At 41.3% G+C, this 22,541-nt stretch overlaps 3 protein-coding genes across 5 annotated transcripts in view; all 3 read left to right on the top strand.

The window, feature by feature from the left end:
• Positions 1-142: 142 nt before the first annotated feature.
• Positions 143-6,972, top strand: ndufv1 (NADH:ubiquinone oxidoreductase core subunit V1). The gene is made up of 11 exons (XM_048229082.1): positions 143-356; positions 1,348-1,479; positions 1,815-1,897; positions 2,157-2,327; positions 2,568-2,751; positions 3,003-3,192; positions 3,864-4,076; positions 4,540-4,706; positions 5,822-5,903; positions 6,152-6,297; positions 6,522-6,972. The coding sequence occupies exons 2-11, from the start codon at positions 1,354-1,356 to the stop codon at positions 6,597-6,599; spliced, it is 1,440 nt and encodes a 479-aa protein (XP_048085039.1). The 5' UTR covers positions 143-356; positions 1,348-1,353; the 3' UTR covers positions 6,600-6,972.
• Positions 6,973-7,692: 720 nt separating this feature from the next.
• Positions 7,693-11,816, top strand: LOC125284933 (zinc finger protein 567-like). Of its 3 annotated transcripts, none has more exons than XM_048229091.1 (5): positions 7,693-7,778; positions 8,814-8,949; positions 9,597-9,712; positions 9,943-10,086; positions 10,399-11,816. In XM_048229091.1, the coding sequence occupies exons 2-5, from the start codon at positions 8,835-8,837 to the stop codon at positions 11,134-11,136; spliced, it is 1,113 nt and encodes a 370-aa protein (XP_048085048.1). In that variant the 5' UTR covers positions 7,693-7,778; positions 8,814-8,834; the 3' UTR covers positions 11,137-11,816. The 3 variants fall into 3 exon arrangements, with proteins under 3 accessions (XP_048085048.1, XP_048085051.1, XP_048085050.1); XM_048229094.1 differs by lacking the exon at positions 7,693-7,778 and adding an exon at positions 7,876-8,166; XM_048229093.1 differs by lacking the exon at positions 7,693-7,778 and adding an exon at positions 8,311-8,334.
• Positions 11,817-12,934: 1,118 nt separating this feature from the next.
• The window catches only part of LOC125285644 (histone-lysine N-methyltransferase 2A-like), a 45,869-nt gene continuing 36,262 nt past the window's right edge, over positions 12,935-22,541 (top strand). Inside the window, 1 exon segment of the mRNA XM_048230174.1 lies at positions 12,935-13,286. Coding sequence (XP_048086131.1) covers positions 12,984-13,286 — 303 coding nt within the window. The 5' untranslated portion in view covers positions 12,935-12,983.

Genomic DNA, 22,541 nt, shown 5'->3' with positions numbered 1-22,541 from the left:
TCCCCTGAAGATGACAGTAATGCTGTCAACATGGTCTAAGCTAGCCTATTTGACAGAGCTTTCATGTAAGATTTGAAGGAATGTAGCCTATTCACTAACCTTCTTTTGGACAACCTTTGATAGACAAGAAGACAGTTATCCAATCCTCTTATTCAATGAATATGCATTAATCATGAGAGGGGTGGACCCCAACAGAGCTTCTGTATGGCCATCATTACAACCATAGACGATTACAACTAGTTCACAACACAAGTCATCAGAACAGTCAAACCACTTCCCGGTCAGGAACGGATCACTTCCGTTAAACATTTTGTAACTACAAATTTCCAGCGGCCGAAGGATTTGGAATCCCCACGGTAGGAATTTACACGAATATATTGTATATCTTCTTATGTGTCTGTCCGATAACAAACACTACATGCTGCATAATGAATCCGTTATTGTTTAATGTAGTATATGCGGCTAGCTAGTTAATTAGCCAACGTTAGCGCTCCCTGTCACCCAAAGTCGCCATGTATGAAAGTGAATATGGAGGTCACCACAGGACAACACTTTTTAAATTAACGTTGGGTCACTCAGGAGTTTGTTGGTGACAATTTTAACATTTCGTCATGCTGATATCCGTTGTTAATTTTTCTTAATGATCGGACATTGTGTTATTCACGTTGGCATTTTGTAAGGGGGCATCTTATGTCACCATGCTAGCTAGTTGTGCTAGTTTGTTGGGTAAATTAATTACCTACCAATTTCATCGTGCTCGATGATGATTAATGTAACGTTAAAATAAAGACCTCTTGGAGATAACACCGTACATAATGTTTGTTAATGTTATGTTTGACGACCCTCCTTGAAATTACTTCCAAATATCACTTGCTACCCAAAAACATTGTATTGTTTATTTGAATCCTCAAATTATCATTTTACATTTTCATGTAACAAGTAGGCCAACTTTACCAAAAACATTAAGTTACTTGGCCTGTTTACTCTAACGTTAGTGCATAGCTAAACTATTAGGAATTTATGCAACATACATAATCTGAAGTTGGATAATTTAGGCAAATTCAGTAGGCTGTAACAATGTATGTAATTTAAAGATGGTAACATAAGTGAAAATGAATAGAGTGTTGGTAGGAATTTTGCCTGGATGAGGGGTAAATAAGTCTGAAAAGTAACCAGGTTTTATGTTATCAAACAGTGACGAATCACGTGGCCATGGTCTTCACAGGGTTTTGCATGTGGAATGGAATATTTTAACCAAGTGCCTTTGACTTATTTTTAAGCGAATACTTCAAAGACACTTTCTATTTACATATGCTTGCTAATTTCTAAGCGTTTTTTTTACTTCAGGTAAGGATGCTGACCTTGTCGCGCATCCTGGTCAGCGGTGCTGCACGCGTTCCAGCTGCTGCAGCAGTTGCTGCCAGTCAGAGTGGAGCAACAACTATCACGCGCTTTAACAGCACCGCTGCTCAGCAGCAGGTAAGTAGTGCACGTGAAGTCGGTGCCTTATGTAAAAGAGGCAAAAGTTTTCTTCAGCACCAAAACCTAGTTCTAACCACATGACTGCGTTGCACTATGCTTTTAAAACACATTAAAGTTAACATATTTTCCTGTGTATAAATTAAAAAATGAAACATTTAATAGACATCTGAAGAGACGTTCAGGGAAAAAATGAAAACACACAAACAATAAACTCTCACAAACCTAAAATGAAATCAATAATGTTTTTTTACTGGCAGTTGAGCTAATTTAGCTTAAACAAGATTTCTAAGATCCAACTTTTATATGGTTATAACCAATTTCTATATATTTAGGAAAAGCCCAAGAAGACAAAGTTTGGCCCTTTGGCTGACGAAGACAGAATCTTCACCAATTTGTATGGCAGGCATGACTGGAGGTAGGACTCTAAAGCACATTGTGGTATATAGCATATATATCGCATGACAACAACCATGTCCACAACAAATGCAACTAGAACAGGATGGCATATGGATATGGAATGCCCCTTATTGTAATCTGCACACAGGCTTTTGATATGCCAGTGTTATGAAACAACTTAAATAAGTTTTCCTGAGGGGGGACTAAAGATTATCCTGTGATACTCCTCTATGCCATGGCCATCTTTCTGCAACATTTGATGGTGATGTCGTTTCCAGGCTGAAGGGAGCACTAAGCCGTGGAGACTGGTACAAGACCAAAGAGATCCTGCTGAAGGGCGTGGACTGGATCCTCAACGAGGTCAAGACCTCAGGCCTGCGGGGCCGAGGAGGTGCTGGCTTCCCCACCGGCATGAAATGGGGCTTCATGAACAAACCCAGCGATGGCAGGTCTGCATGCAACTCAAGATCTCAGCTCATGACAGAAACACACACACCTTGTTTGCGCACATTCACTCGCTAAGAAACAATACATGCTCATCTTGTTAAGTCACTGTCATCTTACTAAAGCAATCACTGACACTGTTTTATACAACTCTCTCGTTATCCACAAATTCACAAACGTACCTAGACAGATCCAACACATACTTATTTTTCAACTTCCTCTTTGGCTTCCCTTCCATCCTTCAGGCCCAAGTACCTGGTGGTGAATGCGGACGAGGGTGAGCCTGGCACCTGCAAAGACAGGGAGATCATGCGCCACGACCCCCACAAGCTGGTGGAGGGCTGCCTGGTGGCTGGCAGGGCCATGGGCGCCCGCGCTGCCTACATCTACATCCGCGGAGAGTTCTACAATGAGTCCTCCAACCTGCAGGTAAGCACGATGACACATTTCCTCCAGTGCCAAGACCACCGTCATACAATTTGTTGACAGTACTGACAGTATGTAAGAATCTTGATTCAGGGTATTTTACTTTGTTGTGCCCCTTTCACTGCTTTTGTTTAAAGTCAGGGCTAGAGTGGCTGAGACACAAACAGGACCGCTGGAAAATGTTAATTCCTGCTCTTCATTGACTCTCTCTCTTTTCTCTTGGTGTTCTGCCTTTTCCATGTTAATCTTCACAGGTGGCCATCAACGAGGCCTATGCTGCTGGTCTAATCGGCAAAAACGCCTGTGACTCTGGCTACGACTTTGATGTGTTTGTGATGCGCGGGGCTGGTGCCTACATCTGTGGGGAAGAGACCGCTCTCATCGAGTCCATTGAAGGCAAACAGGGCAAGCCGCGACTAAAGCCTCCCTTCCCTGCTGACGTTGGTAAGGACTCGTAGGATGTTCGTACGAGGCATGGTAGGTTTTAACCAGCCTCATTGCATTTTGTGTGTTTAGTTCTTCTGACCAGGGGTATTGAACAACAGGCAGTACATTTACGAGTTCATTAACCAGTTGAGGAGTACGGTTAGAATTAGAATGTTTAGAATGTTCCGCAAACCGAAAGTTCTCCACTATGATGGGACAATTACCCTCAGAGATTTTCCACAGAACCTTTATATGGCTCTGATTTTCCCCATAGCCTGTATAAAGAACACTGAAACTATAGATCGTTTGCACAGAATTCTAGAAGGAACCAGAAAAATGATTCACATTCACAGGTTGAAGCAGTGTGCAGACAGAAAGTTATTATGAGAGAGCATTGCTCTCACTTACATGAGCTACATAAGCTCTATACTAGATGATTCCTGGGGACTGAAGAATAGAGCATTCAGTAGGATTCTGTTTGGAAGAGTTCACATATATCTGCACTTTTCCATGTATTTTCATATGTGCACATCTCAAAGATATTTAATAAGAACAAATCCCTTTCTCAGTGGTTTCAGCCATTTATGTTTTCTGCTACATACACAAGTGAGGCCTGGGGTAGGGTAAGTGTAAAAAAAAAAAAATCAGGATCATGATATTTAATGTGAACTGTTTCTCTTCTGGCGCAGGTGTGTTTGGTTGCCCAACGACTGTCGCCAACGTAGAAACCGTGTCGGTGGCGCCCACTATTTGCCGTCGTGGTGGCTCGTGGTTTGTAGGCCTGGGTCGTGAGAGGAATTCGGGGACGAAGCTTTTCAACATCTCCGGACACGTGAACACTCCGTGCACAGTGGAGGAGGAGATGTCTATCCCACTAAAGGAGCTTATTGAGAGGCATGCAGGTACTTGGATCTGCCACTACTTAGATTTAATTAGTACATTTAAAGTTGACTGATATTTAGCAAATTTATCCAAATCAAAGCAGACTCACAACCGCGGGAATTGAACCCAGGTCGGCTGATTGTCAGTCGATGTCATTTATCCATGTATTTGTGCATGATTTGACATGTTTTAGCTGTAGTGTTGTTCTGTGTGCACCAGACTTAAGTACTCCGCTGACATTGCAACATGCTTGGTGCAAAAGTGTGTGTATCAGTTGTATGTATGTGTTTCAGCTGTAAATAAAGGATCATGCATTAACATTGACAGATGCTAATGATTTCATTGATAATAACTTCTATGATAATAATCACTGGTGTTAGGTGGTACCACATTTTTGTAAAGGGTAGATGAATAAGTTGATATTAGTGTGTAAATACGTTTGTAATGGTTGGTTAGCTCACTGTCATTCCTCCCGTCCTCTAGGTGGCGTACGTGGAGGATGGGATAACCTGCTGTGTGTGATCCCTGGTGGCTCGTCCACTCCCCTCATTCCCCGTCATGTCTGTGATGATGTGCTCATGGACTTCGACGGCCTCATCCAGGCTCAGACCGGCCTGGGCACAGCTGCCCTCATTGTCATGGACAAGTCTGTGAGTGTCTGTCTCATTGACTGGACACACACACACACACACACACACAGACACACACAGACATATACACAGACATGCATACACACACGAACACACGTTGTACTTAGTGATTCTGTTCACCTGATATGTGGTAACCGAACCAAAGTCATTAACTCAAGCACTGACCTCATTAACACTTCAGGTTTATTAACATAGACCAATGTCTGTGAAAGCATGGATGTTGTTGCTTCCTGAACTTAACATTATTAAGAAATAAATCCAATGTTAGTCAGCCATGTTGGCTGTATAGTAAACAGAAAATCGGCTTGAAAACAGAACATTTTACTCACTGCACTCCATAGTTTTTAGTCATTGTTTTAGATACATAAGTCTCAACAGCATCAGAACATATGAAATAGTCTTGAACATTAATGATGCCATTTTTTTTAAAGGATAATTCCGGTATTTAGCACTTTGAGTCCCTTTTCTGGTTTGTTTTGGATGAACTAGAGTGGTGGACACCGAAATTTGGTCCTGTCTCGACTTTTCTGACTCGTTTTGAATCGCCTTTACTGCTTCAGAGTGGCTGCCTACAGGCATGCACAAACATGTCCTTAAAACAACCCTTAACGTTCGTTTTCAAAACTGTGCAACTCACCGAGTGGTTAGTGGTGTTCGTTGATTATTAAAATAAGTATATCGGTGCAATGTATGATTTCCAGCCGTGTTATTTGCTATTGTGGAACTATTTTTTTCAGACACCTCACAACCGCATATAAACTTCCGCTCAATATTTGAGCTTGAAGCATAGATGGTGGCGCAGTAATATCAACGTGCAATGAGTCTTCCAACAGAAATCAATGGGATTTTACGAAATGCAAAAACCGAGAAAAAACGTAAGGAAATTGCCAATACTGCATAGTTTACCTTTAAGTATATTGGGGCTTTTGCCTTAATTTTTATAGGACCGCAAGAGACTGGGGTGGGATCGGAAATTAACCCGGGTACTCGTGGTCACTTGGACCCGTATTTGGTACAGGTGCTGCAGACAGTTGGGTCACAGCGCGTCCCCCCCCCCCCACACACACACATTTTTATAACTAAGTGTCCTGACTTGTTGTTCTGTGTGACCACAGACAGACGTCATCAGAGCCATCGCTCGCCTGATTGAGTTCTACAAGCACGAGAGCTGTGGCCAGTGCACACCGTGCAGAGAAGGTAAGAGAAAGATAATGTATCTTTTCATTTCAAAGCACCTTTCAAGACACCCAGAATGAGATGATGTACACTAGTAAAAGCATATGTATGTGCGTGTGTGTGTGTTTTCTTTTCAAGTTATAATATATCAATAGTATTAATAATAATAATAATAATATATTATAATAGTGGTCTCTGTTGTGTTTGTCTATTTGGAATATATCTCCTTTTTCTTTGCCTGACTTTGCTGTTGGTCTTCCATGGCGCAGGTGTGGACTGGATGAATAACATGATGTGGAGGTTTGTGAAGGGCGATGCCCGTGAGGCAGAAATCGACATGATCTGGGAGATCAGCAAGCAGATCGAGGGTCACACCATCTGCGCCTTGGGTGACGGTGCCGCCTGGCCTGTGCAGGTATTATGGGATGTTTGAGATACTGTATGCATCACACAGGTAGATGATTATGTGTTAACGAGAGTTAAATGGCCAAAACACGGCATTAAGTAGAAATGGTATAATCAATTTAATAGTGGGTTAGTTATGGTCAAGTTGTCATGACACACACACATACATACATCTCAGAAAAAAAATATCTTCATTATAACTTACAAACCAATATGTTTCCTTTTTCTCACCAGGGCTTGATCCGTCATTTCCGCCCAGTCATGGAGAGCCGCATCGCAGAATTCAAACAGAAGCAGCAGGCCAGGGCTTAAATCACATCAAGAATGGACACAAGTGGACGCACATCTCACAAATAGTTATTGTTATTTAACATGAATTTCATGTCCCACCTCGGTGACCCACCGTGTTGCCTCCTTTCTTCGCCTTGTCTGTAGGCAATCGCCCCAGAGTTCAAAGAACCTTAAAAGTAGATATTTAGAATGCTCGGATCGTGGGTGATTACCTCCACCATGCCAACCTGGCCATGCCAACCCATTATGACCTCACTCAAAGCCTTTGACTCTTCCATGAATGAATACATGTATGAGTCGAGCTCATCCTGTGTCTGTATTTAAACATTTCTGTGTATTTTTAAAGATATGGAATTATTCTACAATTCATAAAGTCATACAAGTCGAAACTAAAGTCTTGTTTTCTGTGTTAGTGATTCAGGTTTGGTTGGGGTTGGGACTAGATCCCACTGGTGCAGGAGCCACTGAGGCATGTGTTTCTTTATATAAAGTGAATATGCACAATTACATACAGTTTATGACTTTAATAGGATCATAATAGAATACACTTTATCATCATGTCAGGCATGACTTAGGTCTCGCCAATAAAATGGACAAAATATACAAAATGCCATTAAACAGTGTTTATTCAGACACAACATATCCACAGAATAATTACTTCTAAATACAAACACGCTAAAATGCTAATGGCTGACAACGTGCAAAGCCAGGCAATGAGTAAAGAGTGCATGAACTAAAGCTATTGGGTGGCATGGTATGCTATTGAGGTAGCAGCACTGAGACCAAGCTTATGGAAGGGATGGGGCTTCTATACTCTGAGATGACTCGCCACTGTTTGTGCTTAAGGTCACCTTGTTAAATTAGGTGGTACATTTTGCCTAGTTTATTAATTAAAATAATCAAGTTTTGCTCTTAACCCATCATTTAAATGAAGGCTTACAATGAAATAAAGCTTTGGTCTTGTGCTAAACTGCAATGTTTAAAACTTACATGCACACTGAAAGGTGCCGGGATGTAATGGCAATCTAATCAACAACAAATGAAATGGGAATATAACCTTTGAGTGCTGGGTGAGGTCTTTGGGTCCACATACATTGGACACAAGAGTTAATAATTTTTTAAACGGGCGTGCCAACTCTGACGTCACCTAGCAGGAGTACACGTTCAGGGTCGACTTCATTTCATTGGACACTTTGAAAGGTAAGCAACGACTGGTATTTTGTTTACTAAATCTAGTTAACCGATTCAAATGTATAAAAATATTAATAAAAGGGGAATGTTAAGAACATAACCTGTGAATTGCTGTATCTTGTTTGAGCAGAAGATCATGACTAATACCAAACTAGCGTTTTGAAACATTCAGCGCTCTCCATATATTTTGAATCAATCACTTGTTTTGTTCGTCCTGTTTCTAGATAACGTTAGCTAATGTTGGCGATCTGAAGTTTAAATTGAGACTTAATAAAGGTAGCTGTTTCTGATAAAACGTTATCTGTGCCGTTTTGAAGGCCGGATAAGTGACTATTTCAATAGTTTTATACACACCGTAATTTTTGGACAGGATACAATTCAGCATATCACCACCAAGGTAGATAACATTAACGGAATCGCTAGGCACAAAGAACTTATTAGCCTCTGGCACTTGGTAGCATTACCTAGCCTGTATTTATTCAAGCGAGCAGCAGCAACCAGATAGAATTTACAGGCTTCGCGTGTAGAAACTTCCCCCATGTATCATATCTGATGGCTAACCAGTGTAAATGTGAAAGATTTTATTTTGAAACGCAATAATGCCTCCTAGTGCTCGACAGCAGACTGAGCGAAATGCATACAATATAGCTAGCTAAGTTAACTAGCTTCTAGCTAACATTAGCATTGTGCAGGCTAGAAACCATAACAGTTAGCTGGAAACTAACGTCAACTTTAGCGTCGTCGTCGGCTGTGTTTGGTTTGAAGGACCCCCTCAGATTGTCAGATAGATAATGCATTTGAATGATGCGTCATATTTTTTAGAGCGCTAACGTTACTACGTAAACTGAAGATGCTTGGTTAAAGCAAATTGACCTAACGTTACAGCGTGTTGATAATCTGTCTACTTTAACAACTCATTGGGTGCATTCTGCCACCACTTTAAACACATACTTGGACTGGTGTTCTTTGATACTTGACACTTGTGCTGTTGTGTACTTATAACACTGATCTCATGAGACTCCCGCCTTTTTCATTTTACTTTAGCCCCCGTTGGCCAGTGCTTGAATGGCCTCAGATGGGAAAATGGAGCTGGATATGCTCAAACTGGACCAGGCTGTGGTGGGAGAAAGTGTTGTTGCCCCTGTGAAAGAGTCAAAGCCAGTCATAAACCAACAACCATGTAAGCAGTTACTCTCCATGAACAACTTCTGTGCAGCCACACACACTCATACTTTCCAGGCTAATTGGAGCATTGATTGCAACCCTTCTTTGTATGTGGTCACAACCAGTGAGCTGTTCAAACTGGCTGTCTTATTGTTGTTCTTTCCATGTTTCAATTCAATTTCAATTTAATTGTACTTATAGGGCGCCAAAACATTACACATGTCTCATGGTGCTTTACAGAGTGTTAGACAATCAGAGAAAAGAAAAGAAGGCCCATGAGTAACGGGGCTGGGCGAGGAAAAACTCCCTAGAATTGGAGATACATATAGGAAGAAACCTCGAGCAGATCCACTACTCAAGGGCCTGACCCATCTGCCTAGGGTCAGATACAGGACAGTAAGGTCTGTATACATGACAAATAGTCAGGTGTAGAGAATAGGAAATGGTGTTTAAAGCCACTTTAGGTGAACGTTAAAAGAGGTGGGATGGTTACATATCTGGTATGATAATGCATTAATCCTAATTTAGTGTCAGAAAGTTCAAAAAGTCCAGCATAGGAAATGGAATTGTCCAGGGGATTAGGATTTGTCATAGGGCAAGTGGTGTTTCATGCATGTAGGCCTCTCATTTTTTTGTCTCCCTTTTGCATCTTGCATTTTGTAGATCAACATGACAGCCTCCAGTGTTTTCAGTGCTTCATCACTTTCTGCAACTCAAAGGCCAAGGAGAGACACATGAGGAAGAGTCACAGAGAGGAGTACAAACAGCAGCTCCAGCAGGTATCCGGCTCCCTCTGGACAAGCGAAGAAAACATAACTGAAAACAATTAGCCTGTTTAACTAAATCAATATTTAAATGCTCTATAGATTTTGTCATGGTTCGTGATCATTTATGTCGAAATGTATCGAAATACTGTATGTCCTCCATAGATAGACTGACGATCTGATTTTACTACTGATTTTGGCAAGGGTTGTGATCATTTATGTTGATGCTGTATGTCTTCCTTCAGACGGACACTCTCTTCACCTGCTACGTGTGTGATCGCACCTTCCCTTCCTCAGAGGAGCTGACGCAGCACCAAGCCACCCACAGCACAGAGGACAAGCCCTTTCGCTGTCCACACTGTCAGGGTAGCTTTGCCACCTTTTCGGAGGTGAGGTTGACCTGCCGATGACCTATCTGTCTATCTGACCTATCTATCACTCTGATGAGTAATATGACATACTCTTTCCCCATCACAAGTATTGTGCAATGTTCACAGTGTTAGTGGTAGGTTACAGAGCTCAAAGGAGTTTCTGAGAATTCCTTTATACTTTTTTTTAATAGCTATCCAATTGGGAAACCAGCTTGGAATTCTATCGAAAAACAGATATTTCTCATAGCGTCTTTAAACATATTCTTTAAAGTTTCCTCATTCTTTATTCCTGTTTTTTCCTGCCTCTGGCACGTCTTGTTTCCCTTCCAGCTTACAGATCACCGCCGCAACCTGTGCTCTGAGCGTCATTGCGTTTGCAAGGACTGTGGTATGCTGTTCCGCGGCCCAGCTAAACTACGCACGCATCGCCTGACTCAACACCCGGCCCCGGACGCACCTCCACCTGACGATGGCTTCACCCACCGCTGCCCCAAGTGCCAGCAAGGCTTCGAGACAGAGGCCGAGCTTTTGCAGCACCAGGAGCTACACGCAGGCGACGAGTACTGCAACGGCAAGGCCCCACCGCGCAAGCGTGGCAGACCCGCAAAGCTGCAGACGACGACTCCTGAGGCAGAAAACGGAGAGAAGATGGAGGTGGAGGAGGCAACAGCATCAGTACCGACAACGGAAGCTGGAGAGAATTCAGAAGAGGCAAAGACTGCCAAACGTCGTGGGCGTCCTCCGAAGCAGCAGCAGCCAAAGCAGGAGTCAAAGATCCCCTGCCCCGTAGGAGAGTGCAAGACGGTGTGCACCAGTCTGGCGCAACTCCGCGTCCACAAGAAGGAAGCCCACCCGCCACCGCCCCCGCCACGGAAGGCCCACGCCTGCACCGAGTGCGAGGAGAGCTATGGCCGGGCAGAGCAACTGCAAGCGCACATGAAGCGCGCCCATGGGTCCAACCGGCACACCTGCCCCACCTGCGGCAAAAGTTTCGGTCGCGAGAGCAACCTGAAGGCTCATCAGAAGAGCCACAGTGAGGGCGAAGGGGCAGACGAAGACAAAGGGTAGATGGCAAGTCAGAAATGGACAATGGTCGGGGTTTATGGGTATTACTATAGAGGGAAATGGGAGTGGATGTAGGGATTGAATAGAAGAGGACTGGACTCAGACTGGAGGAAATAAGAGAGTTGTCGTTAACCCCGACTTGGAGCAGAAGTCTGAATAGGTTCTCGAAGTCTGAATAGGTTCTAGAAGTCATTTTAAACTTGTTTTAATGATGTCTAATAATTGAGTTATTGTAAATATAAGCATCATATACAACATTTGTACATACAAATATCAATTGTTGTTGAAATGAAATCACAGCCTTCATTATTTTGCTACTTTATTTTGTATATACTAAGTCCATTTTGCTGATTTAGTGTGGTTTGGTATGTGTCAAATATAGTTATTAGAAGTTTGGTTTGCCTTTAAATGGGAGTTGAACAGGAGGTTTTTTGTGGTGCTTCAGATTATGCATGGGGTGTGTTCAGAGCTCATCTGAGTTTCCCTTCATAATAGTATGTCTATGTAGAGGAATGAACATTTTCAAACTGAGGTCACTTATAGTTTTTGTTTTTTACATTCTAAATGGAAAACAGGTGGTTTGGCTTTCGGATAACACATCATGCATGACACATCGTGTGGATAAATGTCAATTTCTGTCCAGAAACTCATGTACTGAAATTAAAATTCGTATCTCAACTTCACTTATTTTGACTCCTCTGTTGTGTTTTTCAGGAAAATAAATCAACACTGATTTACTGGAAATAACTTCACAAATAATATGCATGTAGTGTACAAGTAAAGATAAGACATTTCACAGTGTAGTTCTTGTGAGATCCCTACATCTCTTTCTTCCATCATATTTTGCTTATTTGAGTGAAAAATATTCAAATATATTTACTAGGCTACTGACGACATTGCAGCTGCAACTACTACAGGCAACCCTCACCAGGCTGTGCTAAAATCAAATAATTTAATTATTATGAATAATGATAATTGGTAATACATAAGGGCAATTCCACGGAAAATTTACTTTTTTGTCACATCCATAATGCCAGTGAAATGCCTTGGCATTTGTATAATGTGAAGGATAACATTCATTGTTTGTGCATTTTTTCTCATGTACATTCTTCAGCCAAAAATAGCAAATGCTCAAATTTCATGTAATCATTCATACCATACCATTACATTTTATTGGCGTTATGGATGTTACAAAAAAAATTTTTTTCCATGGAATTGCCCATAAAAGGTCCTAGGGTGATTTATCTGTTCTTGGTTGTAGTGATAGCTTTGGGATCTTCAAAACGCCTCTTATCTGACTAATTTTTCTTTCTTATGGAGTTGCAGTTTTTATATGTTTATAGTTATTGTTGTTATTCTGTTAAATTCTATTTAGTCTATTACTGTTGGTATTTTTTAGGTCAATGGTAATGTTTATTGTCATTGCAAGTCCTTTGGACAAAAGCGCCTGCTAAATACCATAAACATAATCATAATAATAATAATCAGTTCATCTGTTGTATTTTGTACATTTTTCATATTTGAAATGACTGTAAATGTCTCTCCTGTCTTAACTTATGTGTGTCTTAAATGTGACTAATTTTAATGGTAAAACAATTAATCACATCTGCAAATTTAGATTTTTTTTTTTTACATTTTCTATTGATAGGATTTCTAATACCATCCTAATCGTAAAAGTGTTGGATATACCTATGGTAAAGTCTATGCCCATATTCAGGCATTTTTTTTTTAATGGGAGATGGAAACTCGCTCTCCCATGATGCTTTGCACACGGATCTATCTCGCGCCTTTCCATCTTGTTTCACCCACCCCAAACCACTTCTACAGCGCAGTTGTTGTGGTAGTTAATAATGGCGGCAGTGGGAGGTGGATTGTCAGCCTCTGCTGTTCTAGCTGGCGTTAACACTTCAACCACAGTTCGCTGTCGCTTTCCAGCTCGACCATGCACATCCCGCAGCCAAGCACGATCAGAAAGGCGTTTGCGAGTTGGTCGACTGTGGACTGGAGATGGAAAGACTGCCTCAAAGGGCCCGAGGCCCGTCAACATTGGACTTACGTTGCAAGAAGACCCGTCACTACTGCGCTTACTTCGGATTGCAGAAAAACACAAGCGCAAGAGAGAGGCGGGTTTCGACTCAAGCGGGAGTGAGGAGGTCGGTTGCTATAGCCTTGCTAATTATCCAGCTCTATAGAATTGTATGCTTCGTCTTTTTGGTTTGTGGAAGAAATGAGTACTAGACAACCACCGCTTCCCAACGCTACCGCGCTTCAGATGCTTAACGCTAGTACAATCGAGTTCCAAAACATCCATGCTGTTGTCCAAATGTTTTAGCCAGCTAGCTTAAACGCTAGTGAGTTTCAGTTTCTGGACGCGTTGTCGCATGTCCGCAACGGCCCATAACGTTGAAACTACGTTTGCATTAGCTGCCAGGGCTGATTGTGGGAAGTAGAAGTTCTTCGCCTTTTGTTAAAATACCATTTTGTGAGCGGTGTTGTCTATGTGCCTCAGCCATTGGCTGCAATACACTGGCGCGCTGCAATACATTTGCGCGCTGTTGAATTGACTAGTCGAGCATCACCGTGGCTACTATCGTTAGACAGCCAACAATGAGTTTGGTCGGTTAAACGTCTGATGTGTTGTTGTGTCAGTGGTATAAATTAAGCGTGGTATTGCATTAACGTTACTGGTCAGTCAGTTTGTGCAGGTTGGATCTGCATTGCCACGTCCCTTGCCTTACCTTGAGAGATGTATTACTGCTGCTTGTTCCGCCTAAATTGCCAGGAAACTTTTCAGAATCAGCAGAAGTTGCAGTAATGGTTCCGTTACATTTGACAAAGATAACGTTTGAAGCTTACCTTTCAGAAACCTATTTTGCATGCATAGATGTATACCCCGCGTGCAAAGTTAAGCACCTGCCGCGTGCTAATTAAAAGTTACCGAGTTAGCTCGACAACATTAGTTAGCTTGTATGCTACATAGCACCAGAGAATGACTCCACATCAGCTCTTTTGACAGGATGTGTAACATCAGTTCACAAGTCCAGGATATCTGGACACAATTATTTTTTTCCCTGAATAGAATCTAAATACCCAACTTGTCAGTAACGTTGCCTAGATTTGGCTTGCAATCGTAAGTTAGATGAGTAGTTAATGAACTGTTTTAAAAAGTTAACGTTAGCTAGCTAATGCTAGCCAGTCATGTTTAATTTCCATAGTACGCACAAAAAGGTCATTAAAATAGGTCATTAATTGGCCTACATTTTTCAGTAACATAAACGTGGCTAAACTTCGTTACACGGTCAGACGAAGAGCATTGGATAAGACAACGGATTGTTAGCATTTTTTAAATTAAGTTAACTATAGGTCTGACAAGGTGGTGTGAACTGGCTGTCAGGCTCGAGAGACGGGTGTGCCTGCCTTTCATTAACGTTAATGTGTTCAGTTTGATAACAAATGTGGCTAGGTTCATGCTTACCTTGACCTCAACTGGGAAGCAATATACTTCTGACTTAATTACTCACTTACTACTCTCACTGTCTTTGGGTATTAGTCACACCCCTCTCCTCATCACGAGGAGAGGGGATGGAGGACCTTAACGCAGCACCTTTCTCTGATGATCTCTTTATAGCCACGACGCACATAATGTAATAGAACACCCTATGTATATATCGAAAAAATAACCTTGACTCGTTGGGTTTTTTGAAACTCCCATTTTGTTTCTTGCATGTATTGCTCTTTAGAAAAACAAGTCAAGAAACAGAGGGCATGTCAGCATAGGTTTAGGTTACAATTGGGTTTTGTCTATCCGGCCTCTGACCTGAAAATGTGCCATGTTGTACCCTGTGACATCACTATTTAGTCTGTGATCGGACTGATGCAACAACAGAGACTGAACTGTAATATATGCCCAGTAAAAGAGCTTACCTCTGGTGCCGGCTCCTAGATGCGTCCACTCTACTCCTGGTTCTGCAGAAAAAAGGTTTCTTCTGGTCAAGTTGTTCTGTGCAGTGAGACAGGTTTAACTTCTGCACTAGTGGCACTACTGCTCACCATCTATTGAATACAGCAAAGGTCAAGAGTGTTTCGTTCATTCAGAATGCATATGGTGAGTAGAAGAGATGGATGTAACTTGGCAGGTCAAATTGAGCTTTTGTAGGGGAATCCCAGATAGATTCCATATGACTATTTGTTGCTACTGCTGTTGTTGCTTATACCTTCTCTCTTAGAATTTGTAACATTATTAGCGTGTGTGAGCATGCGATTGAGATGGCCATAGCAATTTATAGATGAGGGTAATTGATATTCTGAATTGATGTTCTTAAATATGATTTACAGATGAAGGGGTTTGGAAGATGCAAGTTTGATGCTGTAGTGAAGTTGTATGTGCTCATTTGCCACCTGGAGTTAGGCTGATGCAACGTGATGCAGATGCTCAGACTGCTGTACGTACCAGTGCTTGTTGGCATCCTGTGTAAAGCCACTGAATTTTGTAAAGAGAGGCAGCAGCAGGGTGTATGTTGTGTACCAGATTTAGGATTATTGCACATCTCCATATGTGGGAGGAGAGCATGAGGTGGAAAATTACAGAATATCTCTGCTTCTGTTATCTAGGTTGTTTATTGCTTTAGCCCCGACTGCAGGAATTTCAGCAATCTGTCAAAGGGAACTGTTCTTCCTCACGTTACCTCAAACTGGTGAGGAAGAATAGAATGATCATCAGTGTTTTTAAACAAACTAAATATGTTTGTGAGGCTGTAATGCCTCGAGTCACAGGCAGTGTGACGCGGAGGCTTCGGCCGTCTTTTGAAGACAGCAGATGGCAATCTCTTCCCCTCTGAGCTGCCCCTGAGCTTGGCAAGCTGAGTGTCGGCCTGGTAGTTACAGACACAGAGATGTGGTGAATATCAAGCATGCTCATAGGTGTGGTTGTATGTCATTTTTTTTAACATTGGGCTGAATGCATAAGCTGTAGTGTAGCGTAATTGGAAGGATGGCAGACATGCAGGTGTCGTGAGTCGGCTTTTCGTGTTTTTTTGGCAGATTTTTGCAAAAGTTTCTGTGCTTGAATTTGCAAATAGATGACTGTGATAGGCCAGTGGCAGAATTGTGCCATCTAGTGGATTTCTGGAGGAAATGGTAAATAGAACATGATCCTCTCTGTAAAATCCCCAAACATGCAGTGAAGCCATCTCTTTGACCTGCTGGAGTGGCCTGAAGCTCTCGTTTTCGTCTGTTGCCTGTGTGTGTGAGTAGTGTACACTCACCCCTCCCATCTGGCATTGTCCACACACTGTATCTCAGCGTCTGCCTGTCAGTAGACTATAGTGTGTCATTCAGAGGCTGTGTCATCTGTGGCTGATACGTGTGAAACGTAAGCTTCAGATCCTACTAAACATATGCTCCTCGATATCTCATTGAGTTTAGAGGTTGAACCATGTTGGGCGTGGGTGGATGTTCTCTTTGTGTGGCAAGTTGCAATAGCTTCCCTTTTGTCATTGGAAACCTTGATCTAAAACAACAAAAAGCCACATACACAATCATTAATCAATAATAACAACCTTAAAATTTATATGGAGAGGAAAAACCGCCTTTTGAAAAATTTCCTGGAGATGATTAAACAGGAACAGTTGTGTACAATGTGTACCTGGTTCCTTTTTCCTTAAAGTCTTAAAAAAGTACACCTTTCGGTTTTAAGGCCTAAAAAAGTCTTTTCGAAAAGCAGGTATTAGATTTGTGTAGGCTAGCGAGTGCGAGAGAGCGAGTGAAATGTCTCCACCCGGTTTAGGCCATTTTTTAAAACGGAACTTTGGGCTATAAGTGACTAAGGTGTAGTGGTTGCAGAGTGAAGATGTTTTTTCCGCGAGGGTGTCATTAAAGGTGTGAAAACGGTAGTGAATATGTAAATATATGCCTGACGTTTTTTTTCATTGGTGTAGCCAAGGCCTTATTTGATCGGACGCAGCATCCTTTCAGAAACTGGAGAGGGAGAAACTGCTAGGCCAGTTAGCGATAGGGTGCTTCTGTCACGCTCGTTTGGCGGACATTTGCTGATTTTAAAAGCCCTGTCGGCGCATGGAAAGCCGGACAGCTCATTTGTCCTCCTTTTGGAGTTGCGTTGGGCTTAGAATCTTATTTGCAATCGGGAGGCAGCATCGTTTCAAAACTATGGACACGTGAAGTTGATCTGTTTGCATCTCTCCAGCGTGTGTTGCTGGCCTAGCCTAAGTAAATATCTGTCTATAGCCTACCTGTAATATCTGTCTGCAGCTTGCTTGCCAGCATTTCCCAGTACTTCGCAAAAGTTGTGAAATATAACTGCATGTCGGTGACTACATAAAATGTTGGCTACATAAAAAACTGCATAATACGTGCGTGCTTGAGATGAAACCAGCAGTTTTTCAGCAGGAACATGTGAGGAGGACCTGTCTCTTAATTGATGGGGTGGTTTCACTTTTCCCATACATTTTTTTAAAACAAGTCAATAGTTTTACAATGTTTCAGTCAAGCTTTGGTTGGCTTAAATACAACTGGTGTGCAAGTAGTGGATCAACTTTGATTTGCTGTGCTGCATATGGTAGAGAGCAATAGATGATATTAACTCTTTACTTCTAAAAAAAGAAGCGTTTTGGATTTACACACTGGACACTCTAGCCCCTAGAGGAATGAATGAAGAGTTTGACTTGTGTCCCTTTCTATGAACTGACCTTGGCCTTTTTGGACTGTTGTGTTGATCTGTAGCATGGTGTAATATCTTTCTGGTCCTGAATTCCAGTCTGTTAGCTTTGTCTTGATCGGGTCCTTCTTTGATGTTGTTCATGTTCGCACATATTGATGTGCGAACACATATTGATGTGCGAATTGATATCGCACATATTGATGTGGCTGCCTGTAACATTTATGTAATTTTTGTATTATTCACTACTCCTCAATGTGATCTAGTGGTACTATCTGGTATATGAGTGCATTGAAATACTGTTGTGCTTTGTGTTATTTATTGCACGTTGGCACTTTATTGTATTGTATTGTACTTATTGCATTTTTGCACACTGCATTTTGCACACTAGCACTTGAAGCACTTTGCACTCGGCACTTTAATCACTTGCATCATGTGATGTCAGGTGTTCAATTAGTATAAGTATGGGCTGCTAGGTACCTGTCTTATGTCTGAGGAAGGGCAGTGTGTCCCGAAACGTCACATGTGGTGAATAAAAAGAAAATAATAATGGAGCTCTAGTGTGCAGACTAATTTGTAATTTTTATTTTGAGAGCAATAGATGCACATCGTAAATTATATAAAGTAGGCCTATTAAAATATTTAAATAGCTTAGTCTACCTCTGAAAAAATATTGAAGGGAATCCAGTCCAGTACACATGTTTGGCAAGTAGCCTAGGCTACTACAGATACAGGTGAAGAACAGTCAGTCTCAGCCAGTAGCACAACCAGATATGTACAGCCAGCTTCAAAAGCAACGAGTCCATACCCTAAAGTTGGGTATTTATAGCTGTGAAGGTAATTCATACACAATTTTTGTCTTTCACCAAAATATATTTGGTAACTTCTGTAGACATCTAAAATGGGGTGGGTGTTCAAATTAGTACAAAAAAACGATTGCATAAAACAGTTTTAAGTTGTCGTATGTATCTTTTTTGCCGTGTTATAGTCTTAATTTTTTCCATTTAGATGTCTTAAGGTCTTAAGTCTTTAAATTTGGACTTAGATACCCTGTGTATAACATCGCTCTCACTAGTGACTGCAAAAAAATGGATTTTAAGGTTGCTCTTTGTATGAGTCAGAAATGGGCTAATTATTGATTGTATTTTAACGACTTAAGCATGGTAAACTTTTGTTACTCAATAATTTAATTTCCAGCCAATATACTGGCTGAAAAAGAAGCTGTGTACCCTACTTGAACTTAAACATGCAAGTTAGGTAAATAGGTGTTGGTTGGTATAGACAATGAGGGTCTTTGGATGAAATAACATATTTTGTTGTAATTTCCTTTGGAAATGTGAACAATATTGAAATCTTCTGTTTTGTCCCCAAAGGTGGCGTAGGAGGAATTGGCACGTGGCTTTAAAAAAATAAAAATCTCAATTGCCCTACATTTAGCCTACTTAGGAGCAGTTTAGCTTCTTCCAGGACACATAAGAAGTTTGCCTTAAATTTGGGATACTCCAATCCTTTCATTAATTCATTGCCCTCAATATGTTTGGCTAGTTAATTCCTGAACAGGTTTGATGGCGGCACTGATCTGGTTAGTACTCGTCTATGGTGGCCTATTGGAGACTTTCCTATAGGCTATGCTAGGACACTGTGCTGTAGGTCTATCAGGGGATGCTAGACTGTCTGGATATGCGTTGTCCATGTCCAAGCTAAGGATAATCTGGTGATTGCTCCAGGGATTTGTGTCCCCCCCCTCTCATTCCATGGTACTGTGGAGGGTGGAAAGGGTCAGGCTATATATAGGCTGATAAGATACAGCACAGACAGCTCTGCTTCATGGATTTCTTGCTTACTAATTGGACCACTGCATTATTTTGACTGGTATGATGGTGTACCGGTAGTTTATACTTAACAGGATGGATCGGTGTATACACAACCTAGGGTCCATTTATGGATGATAATGAGTTCAAACTTTTTTTTGGGGGGAGCAAAATGAACTTAATCGCAGGAGTTTTGAGCTAGACTGTCTAGGGCTGGGCGATATATCGGTATTGCGACTACGACCGATATATTTTTGAAAACGATATGTAGTTGAGACAATATCGTAATACCGGTATTATGTCAAATAATGGGCCATTTTATCAAAGCCACTTGCTCTTTTGTGTTCAGACCATTCAGATAGCCGCAGCTCTGCTCAACTGCGCCCCTTGCGTGTGCACGTTCTCCCTCACAGCACTACAAACTTTCAAACATGACGACACTGAGTCAGATTTTGTTTACCTTGATCAGAGGTTGGTGCTGATGCCTATTCCGTCGGCACATCAACGGCTAGACCGAGAATTCTCGTTGTGATATCAAAATTCCACTGGAGCTCCAAGCGGTTTTGTACACGCAGATTTAAGTTACAACACTGTTTACAGCTCTTCGACACACGGTAAAATGTCTTTTTTGGTACAAAGCCTAGCTAATTTAAATACACTGAATGCTTGCGTTTAGCGATATACAGTAGCAGATCTAAAGTCCTCAGGGAGACAACCTACACGCTGATTTTATTAAGAGGATATGCACGCGACTTCGCGAAGCAGTTAGGGCATCATTTTTATGATTCCTGAAACCCCATTCAATCGTGCATAGGGATTTCTCTTACGAACGGAACATGCAAAAATGAACATACAAAGCGGCGGTAAGCGTCTATCACACTCTTGATGAGTGACTCAGTTCACGTTGTTTAAGTAGCCTAATTGTTTAAAACTATTTTTGTTGTTGATCACAACATGTCTAGGCCATCATAGGGCCTAGATGACAAGCAAATGTAGACTATCAAACCCTTACAGGTAAAACAACTGCATTGTGTGACAAAACTGCAGGTTTTTTCAATATTGTTGTGCCCAAAATAGCCTATTGCATTGTGCAGTACAATGTAGGCCTGCGTTGTCAGTCAGGGTCAACTTTTGGTCTTTTATTATTTGCACAGCTTTATCAGAGCAACTGTAGCCTATGCCTATTGTAGGCCTATGTTATTGTTTACACTTTTTTGCACAGCTCTGTTAGAGCAGTCTGAAATGAATATAATTAAAACTGGCTGTGCTGTCATAATTGTTGTGTTGAGTGAAATATATGAAGCACTTCGCTCTTTCTGTTTGAAATATCAATATCGTATCGTATATCGCCAATCAGCCCCAAAATATCGGGATATCAGTTTTGGTCCATATCGCCCAGCCCCAAGACTGTCATTTGAACTCGTTATCATCCATAAATAGACTCTCTTGTGCACACACCAAACCATACCTTTTAATAGCCTACATCATTATAGAGGAATCTGAAAATGGATCTATGTTGTAGTGATCAAGTCTTTGCTTGTTTAAGATGCCTTTTCTACTACAGATGTTTGAGTTGTGAGTGATAATGTCTTGTAAAACAACATTAAGTTATCTCTAGGGTTGGCCAAACAGGTGCAATTTATTCTTACACACGCAAATACATGCCCTCATCTATACATACATATGTATGTATGTTAGGGCTGGGACAACGCGTCGACGTAATCGATGACGTCGACGCAAAAAATACGTCGACGCAAAATATGCGCGTCGATTCGTTAAGCATAATGTGTTGCGCTAAATATTTTTAATTTAACACCTTCAGTATTTCCCATACGTTGACTAATCTGTGGCTGGGGGCCACAAAATCATTGAGCTGTGCTTTTCACGCACGCAGCCTTTCCTTGCCCCAGCCACTCCCTCTTGTAACGAGCCCGCTGCCCCTCCTCTGCACATTTAACAAAATATTTAAGATTGTTGTTGCCACATAGAAGCATTGCATAGAACACGGCGGGCTAAATTGCTATTAAATCCGCTTAGCATCATGACCATGCTGCGCAAATTTGTTCAAAACTGCTGCATTAAAGTTAACTCTGCTAAGGTCTTATCACAACATAGTACATTGAGGAGACCAAACTAAGTTAGGCTACTGCTTGATTGCATAACTTATCTCAAAGCTAACGTTAGAATACTGTTCGGATGTCAAGTTTAGCATGCTTACTTACATCTGCTTGTCAATTTCGTTACTCATGTAGGGCTCATTTTATTGACTCTGAATGTTTGCAAAATCCCGATGTAAATGGAAAAGTGTTTTCCAAGACTCAAAAGTGTTTGTCCCAAGGAGAAGTACGAACCGTTATTTGAACTAAGTTATGAATTGCATCCACACATCAGCAGCGTTTTAACGGTGTTAATGTTAATTGCAAGGATTCCCTCACGAACGTCGTCTTAAAGTGACAGGCACTCAATTAGACCTATACACTACTGAACTGAGCTGAATGCTACCTCTGACTAAGAATGCATTACTTTGCACTTGTATAGTCTTTTATTTTGGAATCTTAAGAGCAATAAACATACATTCCAATGTTAAGGAATTCATGTTTTTTCATTCAGATATGTAAATCAACATGTATAAGTTGCTATTAGTCAATTAATGGGGAGATAATCAAAAATCGAATCGGACTGAAAAAATGAATCGTTCGATTAATCGATGCATCGAAAAAATAATCGCTAGATTAATCGTTTAAAAAATAATCGTTTATCCCAGCCCTAATGTATGTATGTATGTATGTATGTATGTATGTATGTACATTGTAATTGTGTTGGGTCTACACCTGTGAATGTATTTTTCGTAGAGATATTTCTGCATCTCCCCAAAGAGCTGACGGTGCAGTGTTATTATAAGCATAACCCGTAAATCAATCTCA

The sequence above is a fragment of the Alosa alosa genome, chromosome 20 (genome assembly GCF_017589495.1).
Source record: "Alosa alosa isolate M-15738 ecotype Scorff River chromosome 20, AALO_Geno_1.1, whole genome shotgun sequence".
Classification (NCBI taxonomy): Eukaryota; Metazoa; Chordata; class Actinopteri; order Clupeiformes; family Clupeidae; genus Alosa; species Alosa alosa.
The sequence above is the reverse complement of the archived record's forward strand: the minus strand, read 5'-3'. Positions and strand labels throughout refer to the sequence as shown.